Source organism: Bombyx mandarina, chromosome 08 (assembly GCF_030267445.1).
Source record: "Bombyx mandarina strain Sakado chromosome 08, ASM3026744v2".
Taxonomy (NCBI): Eukaryota; Metazoa; Arthropoda; class Insecta; order Lepidoptera; family Bombycidae; genus Bombyx; species Bombyx mandarina.
The window spans coordinates 12216876-12228933 of NC_143215.1; the positions used below are offsets into that span (position 1 = coordinate 12216876).

General features: G+C 36.5%; 1 protein-coding gene across 1 annotated transcript; it reads left to right on the forward strand.

Moving 5' to 3' along the window:
• The first annotated feature begins 250 nt into the window (after window positions 1-250).
• Window positions 251-9830, forward strand: LOC114242968 (dynein regulatory complex subunit 10). Its single transcript, XM_089729560.1, is given in 9 exon segments — window positions 251-696; window positions 1361-1605; window positions 2339-2503; window positions 3587-3734; window positions 4366-4501; window positions 5758-5907; window positions 6133-6262; window positions 7996-8166; window positions 9683-9830. Coding segments are annotated over 9 exon segments (1341 nt in total). The 5' UTR covers window positions 251-569; the 3' UTR covers window positions 9752-9830.
• The last annotated feature ends 2228 nt before the right edge of the window (window positions 9831-12058 follow it).

Consider the following 12058-nt stretch of genomic DNA (forward strand, 5'->3'; position numbering starts at 1 on the left):
CCCACCTTGTGGTATAAGTTCTAAGGTATCAAGTATAATTACAACGGCTGCCCCACCCTTCAAAACGAAACGCATTACTGCTTCACGGCAGAAATAGGCAGGATGGTGGTACCTACCCGTGCGGACTCACAAGAGGTCCTACTACCAGTAGCGAAACGAGAGAGGGAGAGCTCTTCCCTCTCCGAGTCGGGGGCCGGAGAAGGGCTTTCACCCGGCTTCGACCCCCCTATAGGAGGCGACTTCTCCCTAGCGAAGGTTACGGGGCGACTTCTATCTATCGTATCTATCACTCAAACTTCGCTTTTCAAATACCAAAAATATAAGAGTATCAAAGTTTAGCCCTTTTTATGATATTATCTATGTTTACGTTATCATAGCAACGGTTACGTCAAAAGCTGTAATAAGATTGGATGAGAATAATTAAGGAATAAATCTGTAACGTAACGTTTATTTACTCTGAATAAATCCTATCCGATCTAAGAAAATCACTAGGACTACGTTCTTGGAAAAGATTTTTGTACTGCGGAGAGTTTTATGTATTTAAATAGGATAAGACATATCTGACAATAATGGATACCCAGTCGTCTGGTACTCTTCAGTCACCTTCCATTTTTTCCGAAAGTTCGAAGACTGGCAGCAGTCGATCCGGAGTGGCAGATATTAACGAGAAGGAGATGGACCTTACTAAAGATAATTGTAAGCAGTTATGTTTTTTTTCTTAACAATCGGTAACCTAAGGGGCTGTTCCAAATTCGCCCGGACTGGTAGGTGAGCTAACGGGCTCAACCTGAGAGAATTGCTAACACTGGCCCTAGCAAGAGCAGTGCTTCGCTGAATCTACTACAGGATAAGAATCGCGAACTACTGAGAAGATATGGCGAGACACTCAATGGGTCGCAGCTGTGTACAACGTAAGGTAGTTAGAACTGAACAAAATAAGTTCATGTGGAATTAAATTTACATCGGCCGAAGGTACCAACCTTTCAATGATAGCCGATGACTTACAATGGTGGTAACATTAAAACACTTTTAAACCCCATTTAATACACATAATAAATACATGTGAAATATTATTGAAGGGTGAAAGGCTATGTGGTTTAAGCGAACTTTTTTTGCAACTTCACAAAAGAGCCATTTAACGTTCAAAATTTGAAAAAAATATCATTACAAAAAAAACTTCGGCTATTTGAATGAAGTAAGCTTAATTGAAGCTCAATTAAACACATCGAACTGTTGATGCTAATAACAAATAAAGCTTACCTCTAATTATAAAGATAAATGTCGCGTATCAAGCGAAATGTCGTTTAAGGCACATAACCTTTCCCCCTTGATAAAAATGTAATGACATTGGCTTTCACAGCTGCTTCTCCCATCGATCTAGAATGTCATATTCAAACGGAACGCATCACGAAGATTTTGGACGAAGCGATATACAAAATAAAGCTGTCTCTTTGCTTACCCCATTTCGTCCAAGAATACAAGACATTAAGTTCTGTTTTGTCCGATCAGCACATGGACGATCTGATTTTCATATTCGAGCAATATGATAACCCATTGTTTTCGGACAGTCTTATGAATGTTACTGTCATGGAAGATTTAAAAGCGGTAAGTTAATCTATCTATATAAAAATGATTTGCTATTCGTTAGTCTCGCTAAAACTCGAGAACGGCTGGACCGATTTGGCTAATTTTGGTCTTGAATTACTTGTGGAAGTCCAGAGAAGGTTTAAAAGGTAGATAAATATGAAAATGCTCGAAATTAAATAAAAATAACAATTTAGTTATTCCTTTGATGTGTCCCCCGTCGGACAGTTTAAGTCTTTTATTTATCGATTGAGGCACTACGAAGTCTGCCGGGTCAGCTAGTATTTAATAAAATTATGTTATGGACGGGTATATTGCATTTTGTTGATTTTTATTTTTTATTTCTTAGATTGGTGGACGAGCTCACAACTCACTTGGTGTTAAGTTGTTACTGGATCTCATAGACATCTACAAGGTAAATGCGCCACCCACCTTGAGATATAAGTTCTAAGGTCTCAGTATAGTTACAACGGCTACCCCACCCTTCACCCCACCCTTACGTAATTCAAACATATTTTGGTAGCATTGTATCAAAACAATACTTTGTACATTTCACCGATCGTATGACCGATTTAAGAGCCTTGGAGTACAAATCAAAACACCAAGATGTCCCAAAACTTTATTATGTGTCTGTTTGTTTGGTTGGTTGAGTCAACTTTAACAAATAATGTCAGCCTTTTTCACTGTCTAAAATTTCTAGCTTGCTTTCAGATAATACCTTCATAAGTATAGTGTTTTCTTCTTGTATTTGCAGGGTGATGTGTCATTAAAAAATCGTTTGAATCCGGAACTAGGGCATCTAATCTACATAATGAACAGCTATCCTGCTCTAGCACCTAAAGTCGAGGAAATGATCGAGGAGGTTAGCCTGTTATATCCTTGCTTCTATCACTCAAATTAAGTTTCTTCCAAAGATCATGTAAGTACATCCGAAGTAGTGAGCTGCAAACACAGTTTTTCATTTAAACTATGAAAATATTACATCAAAACTTTGCACATTTTCCTCTCAAGCCAATTTCTTTGTGAAAGCAGATTCGTTGAAAAATATAGATCTAAAAGCAATAAACGGACAAACAGGAATCGCAATTTAGTTATTATAAAACACTGTTGGAGATACTTCCTGAGCAAACCTGGTCCGGCCACTGAGTTAGAAACACGGATGTTTTTGGGATACACTTTAAGAGTATTAGTATTTACAGTCGGCATCAGAGCGCCGTTTCGAGAAAGCGGCACGACACGAAAGCCCTCTCGTTGTGGCCGCAGGTAATTAATTACACACCCGATCCTGTGAACCGAATGGTAAACAGTCGATATCGTCCTAAATACTTCATTTCGGATCCTCCCGATCCACTAACGTTGCTTTTAGGTACCTCAAGCACCGGTCATCGTTCTCGTAGAACCCGTCGCTTGCGACGAAGGGCTCGGCCCTAGTTAGTGTTAGCAACGTCGTCAGGTTAGAGCCCTGTGAGATCACCTACTCATTCTGTGAATGTAATATAACCCCTCGAGGTTACTAGGATAGGGAGAAAAATAAACTATTTGCTATATTATGTCTATTGCATTTTTTCAGATGAAGGCTTCTACCGTTGGCGATGAGGTTTGTATTAAAAATAACATAATGGTGCTTTTTTATTTAATTAAATAGATGAGTGATTCTTAATGCTTAGACGAGTGAATTTAATACCACGCAGACTACTTGGCTGACGGAGCCCTTAGACATCAATATCACAAGTGTCACCACCCAAATTGAGATGTGTGGTAAAATTTTCACTTGTATCGTGTAGCTGTAACCAAGCCTTCAGATCAAAACACGTTACTACTCCGCGACAGGTTAGACCTACCTTCGGATGGTACCTTAACCTTAACACATCAGTTTTTCGATTACTCACTGATAATTGTGGCCTTTGTTAATTATTTACAAATTTTAGACACAAGATATTGTGAAAACATAATGTTTTTATTATGTTTTTAATATATTATTTTGCAGGCAGTGCCGCCTCAGCCGGGTCTGGAATTTCTTCTTGCGATGGAACAGTTTAAAGAGTTGATGGTGCGTCAGATGGAGATGACGGCTGCCGAGGAGTTGGCCGCTAAGATCAGCACTAGAAAGTTAGAAGCTTCTAACAAGAATTTGCTACATAAGATAGAAGGTATCAATATGCTTTTTTTTAAACCTGGCAATAATGAGAAATACTGAGTTATGTTGTGAGTGAAGGCTCGAGGCTTTGACTTCAGGGTTTTTCTTCTTTTACAATGCCTTAGAGGGCAGACGGATATACAGTCCATCGGATGGTGAGTTTATCAATGCCTATCGACATCAACAATGAAAGTGTTATAGTTGAGACCTACCACCTACGTACTCTCAAAATGGGCTGGACAATTCACATTTATGCATTAAATAAAAATGTAAGCTATCGACACATTCTAATGTATTGTTTCCTAACGTTAATTAGTAAGTATCAATTATAATTGTGTACTAACACCAAACCCGCCATCAAAAAGATTAACATAACCATTCTAGATATTCATTAAAAAAACAATGTTATTAAAATAGCTAACACACCGATGACAATTTAGAACAATCTTCAGACTTCCTTCTCGTGCTAATGAATACCTTTCATATTAAAAGTAGATGCAAATGTTAATTTTATGGTAAAAAATTATCTACCCGATTTTCAGTATCATTTGAAACTAGTTCATCTGGAATTTTCCATAGAGCTGTCAATTAATTCATTAATGCGAATCTATTTTTTTTATATCTTCATTTGTTTCTTTTTTCAGAATATTCAACTAAACTGAAGGAGGAAAGCGAGAGATTTGAAAAAACGATGAAACTCAAAACTGAAATCATTACTAAACTACAAAAAGAACTCGCGATGCTCAATCACGAAGCCTCCCTGAAAATTAAAAAGAAAATGTAGGTTAAAACGTTTGAAAGCAATCAAAATACGTTTCATTCTTTTTTTTTATGATTGAAAGATTACTGGTGGCCCGGAGGCCTTTCCAGCTTCATCAGGACAGGTGGGCGAGCAAAGGCTCAGCCAGGAGGGGTGGGATTTGCTAACAACTGCCCGAGCGCCTCCGAAGGAGACCTAACAACTCAAGAGCAATTGCTTCGCGAATGGATCTACTACCGGATCGGAATCGCGACCCACTGAGAAGATTCGGCGAGAAACACAGCGGGCTGATGTATGGGTTAGGTTGCACGTCGACCTCTTTGTCGAGTTCGACGAGTACGGTTACCGGGGGTGTTTCATTCTGTTTCTGTTAGCGGTGTATGGGGTTTTGCAGATGGAATTGAAAAAGAAAGATATAAGAAATTGTTTGAAGTGCTCCTGTCATATCATCGCTCCCTTCGCAGTATTCCAAACCTCGAAACAAGTTCCAGTCATTTGACATGGGTGGCCGTCTTTGGAATCAAATGCCTTTTTTGGTTTAACGGCAGCTATAAATTCCTGAAATTTCATCTGAAACTGTCGTAGTCTGGCGATGCCCTTGATATTGTTGATGTCTAGGATAATGTAAGGACAATGAGTATTATAAATTAGCAGTGGCTTAAGGTGATTGGTGTTATGTAATAGTCGAAGTTTTGACTTTTTGTGTTGATTTTTTCTTCCTACCTATGCTGATAGCCTTGAGAGGCTATTTCAGTCTCGCCCTAACATTTATGTGAGCTCACGGGGCTCAAATGGGAGTGGTGATAAGGTGATAAGACTGGCTCTAGCATGAGCCGTGCTTCGCAGAATCTACCACCGGATCGGAAACGCGACCCACTGAGAAGATCCGACGAGAAACTCAGTGGGCTGTGTCTATGGGTTAATTCGCTCGTCGAGCCCTTCGTCGCAAGCGACGGGTTCGACGAGGACGGTGACCGGTTGTATTGATTGTACAGGTCTTTGGTTAGTTCTCAGTAATGTGAACCTGTTCTACTTTCTAGTATTATATACTGTTTTGACAAATGTATAATAGTATACCTATATTGGAATAGGGTTTCTAAGTTTTTTGGGTTTCTGCTAAACTTTTCGGTGTGATGAAACGGTGATGGGAGTCGTAACGATTTGAAAATTGTAAAGACCTAATTTGATTAATAAAAGCATTTTGATATAGATTACCACGAAACTATTACCACGCGAAACCCTCGGAGCAAAATTTGATTTTCAAATTCGATTCCAGCTTAGATTCTGAACGTCAGATGGTGTTGGCCTCACGAGCGCACGCCGTCAAGAACGATATGCTCAAAGAAGAAGAAAACGAATGCAAGGAGGCATACGAGAACCTGCTCAGGACTCACCTCGCCGATGAGAAGAATCAGAGGGCCCGAAGGTGCGTTGCGTTGCTTTTAATGGAATCGAATGCGTTTAAAGCTAATTGGGAATCGCTTATTGCATCAGTGTGCTTAGTGCGAGCTTTTTAATGTTCTCGATAGCGCAAAAGTTAACTCATATTTGTATGGAATGGGAACGTTTGCGTACGTTTGCCGGTAGGGGCGCTATTACAACTGCATACAAAATTGCCTTAACTTTTACGCGTTCATCCGTGGGATTCTAGGTTCAAAGTCGAGACGCAGCTGTTGTCCTGGCTTCAGAAATACGATCTCGAGATGGGCGAGAAGCAAATCGAACTCGATGAGCTCACGGAGAAGTACGAAGACGAATTACAGAAATGTGAAGTTTTGGAGGTGTGTGTGTGTGTGGTTTGATTTTTTTTTTAATTCTCAAGTAGCGTATCTGTACCGTTGCGGTAGGTATGTTAGTAATTTAAAAAATCAAAATACATATTGTTGTAGGTAATAGAAAATTAGAAAATAATATTCTATAATTAAAAAAAAATGTTATCAAGAAAAATTATTTTATCGTATTTTTTTTTATTTTGATTGAATTTTTCGTAAGCTTTTTTTGACGATTACCTATCGGTAAAAGTAGTCATTATGAAATATTATAAAAAGCGCATCATGCATCGTATTATTATTGTATTGTCATATGCTCTTGATGAGTGAGCTAAATTTCAAATTACATTTTGAACGGTAATAAATGAATTTACAAATTATGACAACAAATGAAGATGTAGGAAATTTCATATCGATTACAATACGAATTCTTGTATAGTAATCGGCAAACTTCTTGAGCAAATGACCTTGACTGCGCAGAACCGAATTTTAGATCACTTTGGTGGTGAGGGTGAGGCGCGACGGCAGGGGAAATCGTATCGAGCGCGTTATTGGTAGATCAGTCGAACCTTGCGTCCCGCACCGCGCCCTCATTCCGCTTGCTCCCAAAAGTACGCTTGCGTACAGTGGAAAGTCTATCGTTATTAATCGTTAAGTTATTTGTTATAATTGCTTGTGGACTTTGTTGCCATTGCTATTTGATGAGTGTTTGTTGATTTTTTATAAAACATACACTATGCCGTGACAAACTGGTGTAGTACTTAAAAGAAAGGGTAGAAAATTTGTGTACGACGTATATTGCTTCATTATAAAACAGGGGAAGAATGATATGGAAAAATTAAAACAGACTAAGGAAGCAACAAAAACATCAGTGAGTACTGTTAGGTGCATTATTAACGAAGCTAAAGGCTCTGGCTTGCTCGCCGTGTTTCGGACTCCGGGTAAGAAAAGATCAGGGAAGAAGAAAGTTACCGGAATGGATAGTTTCGTTCAATCTGTAATAAAAAGATGTAATCATAATAACTACGTAACAAGCAGCGAAACTCCGTATCGTAGAAAGGCTTCGAAAAATTTAAAGAAGATATAAATTTTAATGGCTCGGAATGAAGCTTACGACGAATTATGAAAGAGCTAGGCTTCAGATGGAAAAAAAGAACCGAAAATAATCGGAAGCTCGTAAATGAAAAAAGTAACATTCGATTACTACGAATCGAATATCTTCAAAAAATAATTAATTATAGACAAAAAAGAAGACCGAATCGACCGAGTTGTAAACTACGCCGATGAGCCCTATGTCAACTCATCACGATAATAGCGACTCGGGTGATGAAAACAGTGATGATGATGATGGTCAAGATTATGATAACGAAAAAAAACCAACCACCAAGACCAAGAACCAAGACCTGGCAACAGCTCTAGTTTTGACTTAATAGAAGGAATATCTATTTTACCCCAAGATTAAATTATTACAATTATTAACCTATATGTTTTGTTGATGTTCTAATAAATATATAAACAAATACATATGTTGATTTTAATAATTTAATAGCATTATGACGCAAAGTAAATAATGTTTTTGCACGTGAGTGTACCATGCGCAAACTTACCCCCACTACGTCAACAAATGCTCAAGAAGTTTGCCGGTTATTATACAGCCAATTTTGAGATAGGATTCTATAAATAAATTAATGTAGGTACTTGTTTTAGTATTAACGGATAAATCATTTTACACGCTTTCATCATAGCAAAAACTAGCCGAACAAGACAAAGAGTACATTCCTCTGATGGCAGAGAGGGAAGAGGAATACCACAAGGAGATGACGGAGAAGATGAACAAGTTCATGCTGGAGCACGCGGCCAGGGTCATTCAGACCGCATGGAGAGACGTACTGGCTAATCGAGCCGAAAAGAAAAAGGTTAGAAACATTGCAAATCTCTGTCAACGTGACAATGAAATTTTGTACCATATTAAGCCAATTAAGTTGGAATTATATGTATACCTACGTGAGATTTAAAACATGTGAATAATCTTTATATTTAAAAAATAACGAAACGCGAGTAAAAATCGAACTTATCTTTGTAATTAAAGGTGCGTTTTATTTGATACTAGCCGACCCGGCAGACTTCGTAGTGCTTCGATCGATAAATAAAAGACCTAAACTTTTGTATAAAATAAACTTAAAACAAACAAAAGGAATCCGTCCGACGGGGGACACATCAAAGGATAAATAATATTGTTATTTTTATATAATTCTGAGAATTTTCCTTTTAAACCTTCTATGGACTTCCACAAATAATTCAAGACCAAAATTGACCAAAGCCAAATCGGTCCAGTCGTTCTCGAGTTTTAGCGAGACTAACGAACAGCAATTCATTTATATATATATATATAGATTAGCATCAACAGTCCGATGTTTTTATTTGAACTTCAATTAAGCTTACCCCATTGAAATAACTGAAGAAGTTTTTTGGTTATAATATTTTTTCCAAATTTTAAGCTTTAAATGTCTCTCTTGTAAAGTTGTAAAAATGGCGCTTAAACTAAATATCACCTGTCGAAATGTTTTTTTATCATAATAAGCTTCCATCTGTCATTTAATTGTTTAATACATTAACTATTTTTTTAAGCATCAAAAGGGAAGAGCTAAGAAAGGCAAGAAGAAGACGTAATTTTATCCTTAAAAAACTCCTATCGATTCCTTCATATAATTCAGTATTATTTTATCTATGTCAATCAAAATACTACCTTTTTAATGCTATTAGCTTAAATAATCTAATAAGTTTATAGGTTCATTGAAAATGATTACGTAATCCATATATACAATAACAAGAATGTTGTTAGATTCAATTACTTCTATTGTTGATAAACGCATTGCGTTTCGGCAGAAACATTCAGGAATGTCGTCCGAAACTGTGCGATTCTTTCAAATTTTAAAATATAATATAATAAATAAATATAGAGGACGTTAAAAATTAAAATTAAACGATCACCCAAATATTATTTTTGTGAAATGGTAATTTCATTTCCGAACGGAATGAATTTTCATAACACGAATTAAAAAAAAAAGTAACGTAACGTAGTAACGTGTGTTCACTAGTGCTCTAGTTTGTTATTAAATTATTAACACATTATATTTTACTTTCGTAAATTTAATTTGTAACCAAACATTATACCTAGTTAAATGGTTCAGTGCACTTAGCGGCAAACGTTCCAACTCCATACAAATTTGAGTTAACTTTTACGCTATCGAGAACGTTAAAAACTCACACTAAGCACACAGATTAACTTTCGAGGTTATGTGGAAAAGGTACAGATTACCTTTTATTGATGTAGGTGCATATTATATGAACAAAATGATTATATATTAATGTATGTAGTGATGAGTTGATCCCACAACCAATTCCTAATGCTTTTCCTATCCTTTCCTGTAGTTAAAAAAGATACAAAAGAAGATGCAAGCAGCTGCTGCAGCGGCAAACAAGAAACCGCCAAAGAAATAGTTAATGTTCCTTCATTTAGTTTATTCAATCATTGTACTGTATTTTTTTTAAATTTGTGTCAAATAAATTTCAATAAAGCTATGGGAAATAAAACAATTGATACAGTAAAATAATATGGTTTTACTCAAAATAAATATTTTACAGAGTTTTTTTTTTAATTGATATTCTTTTAATAGTAATAGTTTTTGGACACGGCCTTTCTAGAAAAAAGGGAAAACGTTAGAAACATACTCGAAATGTGATCAATTGTTTATTGACAGAGACAATATCTATAAATTTAAAAATTAAAAATCAACAGAACTAATTCGTAAATGATATACAGGCACAAGTACTTCACGTTTCTGTTTTTTTTTTTATAGCTTAGATGGGTGGAGGAGCTCATAGCCCACCTGGTGTTAAGTGGTTACTGGAGCCCATAGACATCTATAACGTAAATGCGCCACCCACTTTGAGATATAAGTTCTATGGTCTAAAGTATAATTACAACGGCTGCCCCACCCTTCAAACCGAAACGCATTGAAATGAAGCTTCTCGCTTAGAAAAATAGCCTCTGAATTTAGATCTAAAGTAATTATTCGACATGTATCATGATAAGTTTGATCTGTGTGCTTAGTGCGAGTTTTTTAACGTTCTCGATAGCGTAAAAGTTAACTCATATTTGTTAAGGAATGGGATCGTTTGCGTACGTTTGCCGCTAGGGGCGCTGTTCCAATTGCATACAAAATTAGGTTAACTTTTACGCTAACGAGAACGTTAAGAAACTCGCATTAAGCACACAGTTTTGAGGGTGAATAGAACGTATCCGGTTTTTTTTACATAAAGTAATTTGAATACACCTTTGAAATAATATTTAAGACCTTGTAATTTGTACACATTGCGACATTAAGTACATACTTTGGGTTGCCGATACTTTTATTACAACTTATTTTTTTTTATCAAGGTGCATTTTAAAGTTTGATATTGTCAAAGATAAAAATTATCTAATAAACATGAGTAAATACGATATAAACAGACATAATAAAATACACAAGTCTTGCTATATCGAGGAGTGAAAACTATTTTAATGCGCGATATTTATCTTTGTAATTAAAGGTCCATTTATTTGGTATTAGTATTCGATAGCAAATTCGATGTTTTTAATCGAAATTCAATTAAGTTTACTCCATTGAAAGAGCTGAAGAAGTTTTTGTCGTAATGACATTTTTTCCAAATTTTAAACTTTAAATGGCTCTCGTGTGAAGTTGTAAAAATGTCGCTTAAGCCCTATTTTAAAAGCTTTTCACCCCTCGATATATAATTACACATACAACTAAGGCACGAATATAGATTTGCTGTCTTGCATATTACTTTTTATGTTACAAGCACCATTTTTTATTTTATCTTACATGTAATTTATGTTGGACCAATATTTGTCAATTGGCCACTTTGGAAGCCAACTCATTTGTCTATTGACGATACTGGGCGCCAACTCATTTGCCAAATGTGTTGCGTCACTTATTAGGGTCACCAACGACATCTTTGAATGGTATCGCTTACTTAATGAGGATTTTATTGAATTTTCCACAAACTTTACTTAATTTACTTAAAAACTGGCAATAATTTCAATTGCCCAAATTTTTAATCCATTCTATGTTTGACGTCAATCACATACATTTTAATCATATTTAGGACAATGTTTGGGACCTGTCTGACAAATTGGTACAGGGATTTCAATCTTACGTCTCAGCAATAAATATTATATTCTATTATTAAATGTGTGCGGAATGGTTGCTTAAAGAAGTAGGGCAGTGGACAGTAAGGCAAGTTCAAATAAAACAGTTTTATTTGCCGTCCAGTAAGTTTGTCAGCCCGCGCGGGTAGGTACCACTACCCTGCCCATTTCTGGCACGAAGCAGTAAAGCCTTCCAGTTTGAAGGGTGGGGCAGATGTTGTCTAGAACTGCGAATTAGATTTTGTCTCAAGGTGGGTGACGGAATTTACTTTGTTGTTGTCTATGGGCTCCGGTACTTAGCACTAGGTAGACCGTGAGCTCTTTAACTTGTGTAATCGAAGAAAATTGTGTTCTATATTTTTGTCAGTCGCGGTCACCGATATTCCATAGATGCTATAACGTGAACGACCCACCTTGAGACGTAAGGTTTGAGGTCTGAGTTCATGAAAATTGTTGTTTAAACGACTGTCCCACCCCCGACCCAACATCCCCTACCACCTGTATGATGACATTAACAAAAAATATATTATTATAGGACACAACACATAACTATTGAGCACTACAACACTATGTGATACAACACTATTGAGATACAA